The 13,621-nt window shown below is 39.7% G+C and overlaps 1 protein-coding gene across 1 annotated transcript; it reads right to left on the bottom strand.

Moving 5' to 3' along the window:
- Nucleotides 1-12,142: 12,142 nt before the first annotated feature.
- Nucleotides 12,143-13,312, bottom strand: LOC149022375 (non-specific lipid-transfer protein 1-like). Its single transcript, XM_089147270.1, has 2 exons — nt 12,870-13,312; nt 12,143-12,404 (listed from the first exon to the last, which is right to left on the bottom strand). Exons 1-2 carry the CDS (start codon nt 13,229-13,231, stop codon nt 12,395-12,397), a joined length of 372 nt encoding a protein of 123 aa, XP_089003396.1. The 5' UTR covers nt 13,232-13,312; the 3' UTR covers nt 12,143-12,394.
- Between the last annotated feature and the right edge of the window lie 309 nt (nt 13,313-13,621).

A 13,621-nucleotide genomic window follows, 5' to 3' on the forward strand; every position in this document is an offset into this window, starting at 1 on the left:
TTCCGGAGTTGCTGTACTCATTGGTCGAGTGGATTGGTCGATCGGTCCAACGACCAATCGATCGACCAATGCAGACGAAGAGCCTAAAAAAACAGAGTTTTAAGATATGAAATCCGAATTTGGTGGTTCAAAAGGGTACTAATCAAGGGGTAGACTACATCAGTAGTATTCTAACATATAGGGACCTCAAAACACTAATCCAATCAAGATATCAAGATCCAAATTAGGAAACAAAAAGTTACCATAATTAAATCAACCATGGATCTTGATGAATTTGAAATAGAAAACAAAGACAAGAACAATAGGAGGATGGATCATTGCTTCAGGTAAAGGTATCATGAAAACATACTTAGATCATCAAGGAACAAGGCTTAGAAGCATAAATCTAAATAAGGAAATAAAACCTACCATATATGTAACTACCATGCATCATGAAGAACACATAGTATGGTAGAAGAGAACAACTAGAAATCTATAGATTATGGATCATGGAAAGAAAACACAGTAATTAACTACTAACATGATCAACATAGAAGATCCAAAGAGATCAGAATTCAGATTAGGAGTTTAACAAAGATTAGATCATGGTTTGATCATGATTCCTTCAAAAGCTTGCAATGATCATGGTTAAGATCATTGTTCTAGCCTCAAATCCTTAGGATGATCATGAGAACATGTTCAGAGATGTTTGCAACAGAGAATGCATCATCTCTTCTACTGTCTCAACTCAAAAAGGAAAGAAAAACAAAGATGGAGGAGAAGAAGAGAGAGTAGACATACCTTTTGATGCAAAAAGAAGAGTTTCGACGAAGATCCGTCAAGAAAACACCAAGGATGCAAAAGAGATGACTTGCAGAGGTCTTTGGTTCATTCCAGAGAGTTTGGAGGCAGCAAATACGAAGTGGACTCGAGATTGGACTTAAATAGAGCAAGAACAACCTAATTGCCAAAGATAGCACTCATTGGTCGAGTGGATTGGTCGACTGGTCCAGTCGACCAATCAGTCGACCAATGCTGACAGCAAGACCAAAACAGGGAATTGAAGGTCCAGATCAAATCCAATCCTAAAGGGGTTTTGCACACAAGTCAAGTGACTTACCTAATAGGTAGAAATGCCTTCAAACCAAGATAGAGAGCACTCCAAGTCCATCAACTAATTAGATCTTCATCAGGATTCAGTTTCCATAAATAGAACCTCATCATCAACTTTCATGGATTCAAAGCCAGACACCAAGTCCTCTACTGGGATGGCCCAAAGCTGACTTCTTACTTTACTTCGGGTCATCGGACCTACAAATAACAAGGTTTCCGGGTCAAGGTTAGGGCTGGGTTTTACACATAGAGTTAGATGCATTCACACTTTATCTGTTTCATACTGCATTGCATCATGTTATGTTTTGCCACATGTTATCTATGATGTTATGGATTAACTACCTTACTGAGTTTCTTCGAAACTCATTCCTTTTTGTATATTCTTTGTTTAGATTATCTTGCAGGTACATATTATTATGACGAGCAGTATAGTGAAGCGCAAGCCAATGAAGCGTATTACACGCAAGGTGCTGGCGACGATCAAGATTACTCTGATGATCCCCCGGCGGATCAAGCTGCGTACTACTTTTGAAAACAGCATAGAGTTAGAACGGATTCATTGGATTGACGAAGTCCATACTTATGAAGACGTTATCTATAAACTAGAAGACGCTTGATCTTAGTTTATTTCTTAGTACATTTGTTTCAGTTGTATTTCCTTTTGACTTTCATACTACGTTCCGCTATTTTGGTGAACTGAGTTTCCGCCTCACTTTACTCCTTTTTGATATCATTGGATATCTGGTATCTTTTCCGCACTCTGATTATACTGATTATTCATTATTGTTTTGAACCTTTGTTTATAATATTAAACCTTGATTATTTCCTATTTATGATTATGTTATTGTATATGTGGGAGGATGATTTCCTCGATACTTGATCTTCGGGGCTGTGGATCACACTCTTGGGTATGCCAGTTAGGGTACCGGCTGGGAGGATGTGACACGAGGCCTCCAAATATTGTAAGGATCGGTGACTGAGTAGCATCAATCACCTCCTTACCTTTTTTAGACTTTAGGGCCTCCTTCGGTTGGTCCGGCTAACCGAATGGTCCCTTTCATTGCTGCATCGCGTGGTTCCTCTCGCCTTCTATTGACGAAATCGGACAAATGTCCCCGAGATATCAATCTCTCAATATCTGCCTTTAAATGTCTACAATCATTGGTATAATGACGTAATCTTTATGAAAACGGCAATACTTTTCTCGATCATGCTCCCCCTGGTTTTGAAGGATGCTTTGGAGGCCACTTCAAGATATTCCGCTTCTTGATAATATTTAGAATATCAGCCCGAGGAGTATTTAATGGAGTATACTCACTTTTGTCGGGAGATATCTGCCGCCATGCCTAGTGAGGCTTTCCGACTCGATCACGAATATTCTGCTTCAGCTTCTGCTTGTTCTCAGGAGCCTTTTGTTCTTTGCTTGGGGCATTATGTCTCCCTAGCGTGCATCCAAGATTTCCGTGACTTCGCCGGTTTTTTACATCTCTCGTACTAACTCGGCATAAGTTGTGGGCATATCTTGAAGTAATAATTCCAAGAGTCTTCGATTAGTGAGACCAAGTGAACAAAGCGCTTTAGCTACTTGCTCATCTAGATTCTCTATCTCCATTGTAACCCTGTTGAATCTTTTCAGATATTCCCGAATTGATTCATTCTTCCCTTGTCTAATAGTAAACAAGGTTTCCTCAGTCTTCTTGATCTGAATCCCACTTTGGAATCGCCCTATGAATTTGCATGCCAACTCGTCAAAATTTACGATCCTTCCTGATGGGAGATTCGAGAACCATTTTTGTGCCGCTCCGGTTAAAGATGAACCAAAGACCCTGCAAAGAATTTCATCAGAATTACCTGCAACTGCCATAGTCTGCTGATAATAACCGATGTGGGCCGTGGGATCTCCGGAGCCATCGAATGTAGAAAAAGTTGGCAGACGGAAATTGTGGGGAAACTGGTATCCGGCAATGGGCTCGGAAAACGGAGTCTTTCAAATAACTGAATAGATATCATCAGTTATCCTACCTCTCGCCAATTGCCTAAGCTTCTGATTGATGTTAGCCAATTCTTAACCAATATGTGTCGATCAATCCTCAGCAACACGATCACGACCTCAAACAACGCGATCATTATCACGAACAGCACGATCATCACGAACAACACGATCATCTCGAACAGCACGATCATCTAGAACAACACGATCATTATCACGAACAACACGTCTAATAGTTGGTGAGTGAGTACTTACCCCTGTAACCAACCTTGTATTTGAATCAGTAGTACTCCCTTGTGGTCCATTGAACCGATCATCATGCCTAGGGAGATTTTCCGTTCTCCTAGGTATTCGATCGTTTTCACGGAAGTTTTGACTGACATTTTGTTCGTCAATTAATCTCCACTGCGATGCACACCTTCTTGCATCATGACGATTGGGCTCTGGTGGTATCACCACTTGTCTGGTCAACGCACGGAGTGCCTGACTTACATCCAGCATCTGGAGTTTCAATTGATCCAATTGATGCTGAAGTGAATCTGGAGGATTATTACCTCCTTGACCGCCATCTATTTCGAGTGGTCGACTTCCCTGAGGAATATCTGGATTGTTTACTCCAGGAATTTGGACACCAGCATCTCGCTGGTCAGCAGCTGCTGCTACTGCTGTTGATCTAGTCACCATAGCTTTTTGAAACGATTCCCACAGACGGCGCCAAATGATGGGTCCAAGATCTGCTCAGCCCTTAGATCTCCTGAGAATGACCTGCAAAACAAAGCGTCAGACGTGGCCCGACCGCTGGGGTCGGGAGTCCACCTCCGAAGGCTAAGTCAGTTGATGAACTTAATCACAAAAGGCTCTACTATGAGCACAGAGCTAAGAAATGAATAACTAGAATACGATTCAAATAATAAGCATCTGAGTATTCACGTCCAAGTGTGTGTGTCCTTCCCTTGTGGGGAGGTGATGTTTATATAGAGCGTACCTTCGAATCTTCTTTGTTGGATGTATTTGAGCCTTCTTCGAATAATCATTGGATCTTAACAAATAGATCTGTTGAGTGATAGACTTCTACTAGTTTGGACTAGTAGAGGACTCCTAGGATAACCCGATCGCTATTTGGTGGTTATCCTTTTGATAACGATAAGTGACAGCCGCCAAATTCTGCCTGCCGTCATTAGGTTAATTAACCTCCTCCAAAAGTATTGGATTATGGCGTGCTTGTGGCTGATTTAGTTTTCTTCCTCAGCAAGCTACCTCGTGAACTCGGCTCGCTCCAAAGCGAGTTGATTCCCTTCGTCCCGAACGGAGTCGAGGGTCGAACCAAGAATGAACCAAGTTCGATCATATTTTCTCCGTATCAATGTGATATATTAAATTGATCCTCTAAGTGTAACTGGTATGAGGGTTTAATATGTTAGGAATCCTCAAGCATAACAGATGAGGTAATCTAACATAGGGAATCTCGTCAACTAAAGTGGAGATTAAATTGGTTATATGAGAAGGGGAGTACAGATTGCTCTATGTCATGTTTGGTGAAATTGAATCCCTATTAATTTTATTCATTGAGTTTTCATTAGCAATTTAGTTATTTTGTTCTTGTTTTGTTAATTTAATCAGCATCAAAATTAAATTCCCATCGTTCTCTGCTCAGAGCAGTGCCACGTACGCACTGCTCCCAAGCAAAATCCATTTCTCTTCGAGTTTCTCTCTCATCCAAATTGTATATTCTAGTTTTCTTTCGGTATTCTTCAATTTTTCCTAAATAATAGAGTGTTTTATGTGACTTGAATGTGCATGTGTTCTTTATACTTTTCTTATTGTTATTTGAGTTCTAGAAATCTGGCTATTAAGTTCTTCCCTATAGTTTAAGTAGAGGTCTATAGCACCTAAAGGAGTCTAGCTGTTGAGTGCAAAGTTTCTAAGGTAGCCAAAGGCTAATTTACGTTAGAGGCTGATTCCTAATATTCCTGGTTGGATTTATTTTACTTTTTTTTTTTTTTTTTTTTGGGGGGGGGGGGGGGGGGTGGGGGGGACTAGGGGGAGGGGGTGGCGATGCCAAATGTCACAACATAGCCCAATCTTATTTTTAAACAATTTTATTACAGGTTGAGAAGATCATGAAACAGAAAGTTTGAAAGCTTTCTTCTCTTCAGGACAACATTTAGGTTCCATTTCTCAATACTACATATTCATATAAAATGGGTTATTTTTTGGAACCGGGTCACCAAAAACGGGTTATTTTTTGGTTAAAACAGGTAATAAGATGGGTCAGTTGCACTTAAAATCCTGTCCTCTAATCTGAGCTGTTTATTAAGATGCCACGTATCAAATTGTGGTGTTGCACTGTTGTGCAAAGTAGAGGAATTTTTTTCCCACATGAATTCCAACATAATTAGAATCCTTACAGTATTTTCTACTATGTTGTCTAACTTACAAAGTCATGTTTTTTTTAAGGAGGTGATTAACTTAATTGAGGAGTGTCTTTGCCTTGCAAGGAAACAATTCAAATTTTGTCTGTCTTACAAGGAAATTGTTCAAATTGTGTCTTTCGCACACAAGGAAATGGTTTTAATGGCTTTACAACACGAGGAAGTAATTTGAATTGTATCTTTAACTCACTAGAAAGAAATCTGGAATTCGGATTAGGCGCAATAACTATTTGATAGATTTTGTTTCCTTCTTTGGGGTCTAAATTTGAATTGAAATTGAGTACAATGATAGCTCATTGGTTCCTTTGTTTTGGTCTTCACGATTTGATTCTCTTACTTTGCATGCTTATGCAAGTTAGCTTGGTTCATAAAATATAAATAAAAAATAAAAAAATTCTTGATGAATTTCTTGCGAAATAGGTTGTTAGATATCAGTGGCAATCTTAGAACTCCTGTATCTAGATCTTCTATCCAAGGTACGAAATTTTGATAGATTTTGCCGGTTCGCTATTTGGCTAACCAAGTGAACCCTGGAGAAATTTCGTGGAAATTTAAGTGAAATTTTGCGCTAGTTTCGGAAAATTTTGATCCCCCATTTTGGGGGTATTTTTGATCATTTGGGGCCCAAATTTGGTGTCACCCTAATTTGATGCCAATATTTGGTAAATTTGAATTATTTCCTAGAAATTCTTCCATGTAAATACTCCTTTGTAACCACATTTAACATGTTACCTTCTCGAGGCCTAAATCATTCGACATGATTGGAAAGATGACCCGTTGACCTTGAAGATTCCATTACAAATCAATTCAAAATTTAAATTGTTTCCGTGATATACTCTTTCCTAACCATAGATTGCTGATTAATCTTGAAGATTTTGCTACAAAATGCCTTCCTAATTTGAATTATTTCTAGAAATTATTCTATATCGATTCTCCTCCCTAACCACATTTGGCATATTGCCTTTTGAGTCTTGAATCATTGGGACATAATTGATAAGATTGTCCCAGTAACCTTGAAGATTTCGCTATAGAATCACGAGAGAAATAACCTAAAAATTGCTCGCCAAAATATCACAAAAATTTAAGATTTTGCTGATATATCGGTCGATTTGTGCTAAATATCGCCGAAATTTTGGTGTTATTTTGCAATCCCAAATATCGCCGCGTGTTTCAGTTCGTTGTTCATTGAAATGTCCAAAATTCATCGAATTTCGCCCAAAAGTTCCATGCTTCTATCTTGGGTGGTTTCAAGGTATGACACTTTGTGAAAGAAAAGAAGCAGTGGACAATAGAAGATGGTAGAAATTTACATTTCAAGACTGATAGATGGCTAGGACCTTTCTCCAATGTGTTTGGGTTTGGATCATCTTTCTTTGACAAAAGTTGTTGAATATATTAAGGATTCGCATTGGCTCCGCCTCCATCGCAGTCCCCTCCTTTGCAGCAGATATTCCAGTTGATCCTGAGGTCCCTCTCCCTTCTTTATCATGGGAAGACGCGTGCCACTGGGATTGGAACCCAAATGGAGAGTTCCCATTGAAATCAACTTGGGAATTGAGCAAGAAAAGAGAAGCAACGGTGGGTTGGAATTCATTGACATAGGATGTAGACTTGCCACCGAGACAGTCCATTTTTTGTTGGAAATTGATCCATGGGAAGGTTGTTGTTGATGACTTGTTGGAAGTCCAAGGGAGAGAGGTTAGCTTCACGTTGTGACCTACATGGAATGGAAAATGAAGACCTAACTCATATTTTCTTATTTTGTCCGTTTGTATGTTATTGTTGGATACGATTGGCTTCTTTTTTTACATTATCCTAGAAGATAAGGACTCAATCCAATACACTATAGGGTGGTGGCTAAATCAGTCCAAAAAAAGTGAGTTCAGAATTGCATGGTTGAACGGTTGCATTTTGATTTCATATTATATATGTATGGTGCAAAGTCAAAAATGCAACATTCCCCAGATTGTGTAATATTTCAAGTCTTCAAGGACATAAGGAAACAAACCTACTTTCTTATTGGCAAGCGAATGACCCAAGGTATGCTCATAAAATCTCATTCTTTGGGTCTAAATTTTCAAAGTAGTAGCATCTTTACTCCCCCAAGAAGTTTTTTGGAACTCTCTTTCGCAAGGTTGGGTAAAGTTGACCATTGATGGCAGCTCGTTGGGCAATCCAAGAAGGGCAGTGCAGGAGGAGTTCTTAGAAACCATACGGCAAGGATGCTCTAGTCTTTTAAGATTTTTTTTTTTTTTTTTTTTTTTTTTTTTTGGGTGTTAAATCAAACTTTGAAGCAGAATTTGAAGCTCTATTACATGAGATAGAGTGGGCTTGAACTCTAAAATTTCCTCATCTTTGGGTGAAATGCGACTCTATTGTTATTATATTTTTGGTGCAACGGCAATGCATCCCATGGTGTGTTTTTCAAAGATGGAGAGGGCTTGAGGCATTCTTGCACTCATCTCAATGGAAAATCTCTCATTGCTATAGTTGGTTTCTTAGCTGGTTAAGCAGTAAGACTTGGAGTGTCTAATGTAAATTCACCTTGGTCACAAAATCAATGTTTAATTCACCTTGGTCACAGAATCAATGTTCAACTTGGTTGGTTAAGTAGTAATGTTTGGAGTGTCTAATGGAGTGGCACAGAATCAATGTTTGTTTTGAATTCTACTCTGATTGCTTCTATGTAAAGGATCTGTGCTCAGGCCGTATTCTTCTCCAAGGCCCTCTTGAAGGCGGTGTGTATCGGCTTGATTCTGTGGGGTGTTCGTCTCCTCCAGGTATTGCTTTATCTGTTTGTTAGACAGGTCTTCTAATGTTTGGCATCTTAGACTTGGCCATGCTGCACCTGTCTTGTGGTTTCTAGAGTGGTTTCTCAGTTTCATTTACCTTGTGGTAGCTCTAAATTTGTTGGTGTTTGTTCTGCATGTCAACTTGCCAAGTCTCATAAATTGCCATTTGTATCCTGCATTTCTACTGCAACTGCTCCTCTCCAGCTTATATATTCTGATTTGTGGGGTCCGTCTGATGCAGTCTCTAAGGAAGGTCATTGTTACTACATCTCTTTTGTTGATGCTTTCTCCAGATACACATGGTTATATACTTTAGCACATAAATCAGCTGCTATCAAGGTTTTTTAGGATTTTAAAAACCTTGTGGAGAATCAATTTAATTCTACCATCAAATGTTTTCAATCGATTGGGGTGGTGAATTTCAGAGTTTCTCCAAACTTTTGACCTCTTGTGGGTTATCCCATAGACTTTCTTGCCCGCATACCTCCAAGCAAAATGGAGTGGTTGAACGGAGACATAGGCAAATTGTAGAAATTGGACTTTCTCTTCTTGCTGAGTCTGGTCTTCTGTTTTCTTTTTGGTGTGAAGCCTTTTATCTTTCTTGTCTACATTATTAACAGACTTCCCTCTTTAGCCGTATACAGTTTGATTCCCCCTATCATAAACTTTTTGGGCGTTGGCCGACTATACATTTTTGAAGGTTTTTGGGTGCTGTTGTTACCCATTTCTTCGACCTTATAATGCTCATAAGATGGCTTACAGATCTGTAGCTTATATTTTTGTTGGTTACAGTCCTCATCATCATGGTTACAAGTGCTTTAATCCTGTCAATGGAAGGGTTATCATATCTAGACTTGTGATTTTTAATGAGTTTTTGTTTCCGTATAAGGACAGGTCTTTTACTACAGCTCTGGCCTCTGGTGAATCTTCAGATCTCTTTTCTACAACAATTCGGGTGCTATGTACATTGCCTGGGGTTGGTCAAGGAGCTGCTACTTCTGGTCCCTCTAGTCTTTCTACAAATTCTGTTTTGCCTATAGTTGCTGATTTTTGTAATAATACTAATAATCACAGTACTCATGTTGAGTCTGTTGGGCATGTACCTAAAAGGACTATTGGACTTTGCACTAATGGGTTTAATACTTCTGCTTCTAGTATGCAACACATTGATTCTGCTGAGGATGCTTGTGGATCCCTACCCTCTTCTATGCTATGTGATTTTCTGACCTTACATGAACATGGGCCTACTAATGCTGATGTTGCTAATGGTCCTCACAATGCTGTTGATGCTCATGGTCCTAATAATGTTGATGTTGCTATTGGGCCTACTAATGTTGTTGTTGGTCATGGGCCTCTTAATACTGATGTTGGTCATGGGCCTAATAATGCTGCTATTGGTCATGGGCCTAATAAAGATGTTATTGATGTTTATGATCATGGGCCTAATACTGTTACTGTTGGTCATGGGCCTTGTCTTCCTAGTCAACCTTCTTTGGTTAATGATAATAGTAGTGGGCCTTCATCTACCCTTCTCAATGAAGTTTGTCTTCTACCTCATGCACCTCTTCGGTCTCACTCCATGGTCACCCAATCCCAAGATGGGACTCGCATACCACGTGTCCCAAAGAGTTTTCATACGACACGCCACTCTCTCCCTCATGCTTTAGTTGCATCGATCACTACTGATATTGAGCCCACATGTTACTCTCACGCATCCAAGCATGAGGTTTGGTGCAAAGCAATGGATAACGAATTTAATGCTCTCATGTCAAATCAGACTTGGACTTTGACATCACTTCATGCGGATCGTCAACTTATAGGTTGCAAATGGCTATTCCGTATTAAGCGCCGCTCCGATGGGTCAATTGAATGTTATAAGGCACGGTTAGTAGCTAAGGGCTACACACAGGAGTATGGCCTGGATTATACTGAGACTTTTAGTCCAGTGGTCAAACCTACTACAATCTGCATTTTGTTATCTTTGGCGGTGTCCTCCACTTGGCCTATTCGCCAGCTTGATGTCAATAATGCTTTTCTTCATGGTCATTTGTCTGAAGACATTTATATGCATCAACCTCCTGGCTATGTTGATTCTTGTTTTCCCACACATGTTTGTAAGCTTCAACGGTCTCTTTATGGCCTTAAGCAAGCTCCCCGGGCATGGTTTCAGCGTCTCAGCTCGTTCTTACTAACCCTTGGTTTTCAGGGGTCTAAGACTGATTCTTCGTTATTTTACTGTCATCGTTCTCATGGGCCTCTCTATATGCTGATTTATGTTGATGACATCTTGATTACTGGGCCATTTGTTGTTGCCATAGATGACCTTATCCACTCTCTTAGCATGGAATTTGCTCTAAAGGATATTGGTCCTGCATGTTTCTTCTTAGGGGTTGTTGAGCTTATCCCTCTTTCTACGGGTTTGTTGTTATCTCAGCAACGTTACATTTGTGGGCTTCTCCAATGGGCTGGTTTATCTGATGCAAAACCCATTATTACTTCAATTGTCCCCTCTCACCACTTATCAAGTACGGGAGGGAAATGTCTTTCTGACCCAACTTTGTATCGTAGTTTGGTTGGTGCTCTTCAGTATGTCACTATGACTCATCCAGAGATTGCCTTCACTGTCAATAAGCTTTGTCAGTTTCTTGCTTCTCCCACTGAGGATCATTGGGTGGCTTTGAAGCGGTTATTACGGTATCTCAAAGGTACTATCTTGTATGGTCTCCACATTACGCCTTCTACAGTCTATTCTTTGGCAGCTTTTTCTGATGCTGACTGGGCAGGCTGTCCTGATGATAGGAAGTCTCAAGGAGGGTTTCTTATTTTCTTTGGCAATAACCTGGTTTCTTGGCAGTCGCGCAAGCAGGCTACTGTGGCAAGATCTAGCACTGAAAGTGAGTATCGTGCCTTGGCTTTGGCTACTACTGAACTCACTTGGATTCAGTCATTACTTACTGAGTTGAGTATTCCTCAGACTTCTCCACCTGTGTTATGGTGTGATAATATTGGTGCAACCTACTTATCTGCCAATCCTGTGTTTCATGCTCGCACCAAGCATATTGAGGTGGATTTTCATTTTGTTAGAGACAAGGTTGCCAAGGGAGATCTCCAGGTTCGCTATATTTCTACTAATGATCAGTTGGCGGATATTCTTACCAAAGGACTCTCCTCCTCTTGCTTTCAACTTTTAAGATCCAAAGTCAAGCTTCATTTTGGCCCCTTGACTTTGCGGGAGGGTGTTAGAGACTAGTATTGTACTGTGTATTAGTTGTGTATTCTACACATATACCGTATCGTATATTGTACTTTATACTCATGATATATATATATATATATATATATATATATATATGTGTGTGTGTGTGTGTGTGTGTGTGTGTGTGTGTGTGTGTGTGTGTGTGTGTGTGTGTGTGTGTGTGTGTGTGTGTGTACTCTCTTTGAGAGTCACATGAGTCATTCTTATTTCTAAATCTAACAGCCATGATTAAGAGTGAAATAGATTGGAATGCCTTGGGGGCTTGTTGATATCATTTAAAATAATGAGTGTGCACTATCTTGAGGTTCCTGTGAGATTGGGCGTATTGGGGGCAACTACTGTTGTAGGATTGAGTATTTGAGGTTCTTCCCGACCAGTGTATGATTGTATGATAGTAAATTTTTCGTTTTAAATATCAAATGACCTTTTACTGAAAAAAACATCATGCATAATGAATATTGATCTTTGGGTTCGAAGGGCATGCTTTCAAAGAAAGACAATACATCATCTCTACCTTGGAATATCATATCAAGAATACAAGATTAAAGTGTTTTGCTTGTGAGAGACGTAAAGGCAGGAATAAACTTAGCAAGAGACCTATTAAAATATTGATGTCTTTATTATTTAGATAAAACTTCCACACAACATAAAAGGAGTTACAGAATGATGATGAAGGTGATCGAACCCTTCAACACCTTCATCATCCGTTTATTGATACTATTACTAGTACTTCCCCATTGAGCAAAGCAACAGTTAAGGCCGTTGCATGAAAGAAGCATGTTTATTTCATCCTCTTCAAGGTGAAGGCAAATGGAACTTGGGATCTCATTGATCATATTACCCTGCAAAGAAACAGAAAAAGCACCATAGAAAAGACATTAACAAATTATCAAATAGAGGGTCTCTCATATTGCCAGTGCAAGAAGGAATCTACATATCATATCCACAACAGTTTAAGAATAATTAAATGAGTTCTGCTAGATCACGTGCAAAACGCTGCAATCATGTCTAGATACAAAAGTCTCTTTAGATGTAGAACGCGATCTAGACTCAAGAATAATCACACATTGGTCAATGTGTAAGATATCTCACAACCATGTCTACACACAGAAACCACCTTATATGTCTCAAAATTCACACTTCATCTCATGTAGAAGTGTAAGTTCTGAAGGATCCAAGGTGTTTTGTTTGTTGAACTGACCTGCACCTGGTACTGCGTAGCATTCTATACCAGAGGAAAAAAAAAAGGAGGAATATTTTGTTTATCTGAGAAAAAGATAAATGGTGTATTTATGTTGGCAACATACTTGGAGCAGTCAGTGGACATGCTGATCTTGAAAGGGAAATTAACCCCACATTTGCCAGGAAGAGCAGTAGCTAGATCATGTTTAATCCCGGGCGCCTTCGAAGCTATCATCCTCATGCAATTGCACGCAGTCCGGCGGTCTGGCTTGGTCTTCACTGCAGCACTCAGAGACCTCACACTGTTGCAACAAGCAGCAGGCAAAGCTCCACCTTTCAACAGATAGTTAAGGCATGGTGCTGCGAAGGTTGTGACCTGATTGCATGATATAGCCGCTTCTACTTGTGGTGGTGCCACCGTCGCAAACACGAAGACCACAAGTACCACCACTACAAAAAACGGCTTCAAAGCTATTGAACTCGCCATGGCTAAAACTGAAAAACTCTAGCTCTGGACTAGGGCTAATGTAAGTGACCAGTACAAGCTATGTGCCTTGGCTTTCTGGTGCCTCTAATAAATATATACAGAACCAGTACAAGCTATGCCCCCCTGGCTTTCTGGTGCCTCTAATAAATAACAGAAGCGCATGTACAAAAGTACAAATCGGGTGGGTATGTTTGGTGTCTGTCTGCAGTTACTCATTCAATGCTGCATGAGTATGTGGATTAGTATCCTGTTTGATATTTAAATACATGTGTTTTATTTCATAATAAAATAAAATAAATGAAAAATGTGAGAAGTAGTATAACTCTCTTATTCTTAAAAAAAGAAGAAAGGAGGGAAATATCACTCGCTTACTTATGTTAACCTTACTTT

The sequence above is a fragment of the Hakea prostrata genome, chromosome 3, assembly GCF_041222555.1.
Source record: "Hakea prostrata isolate BN-2017 chromosome 3, UWA_Hpros_2, whole genome shotgun sequence".
NCBI lineage: Eukaryota > Viridiplantae > Streptophyta > Magnoliopsida > Proteales > Proteaceae > Hakea > Hakea prostrata.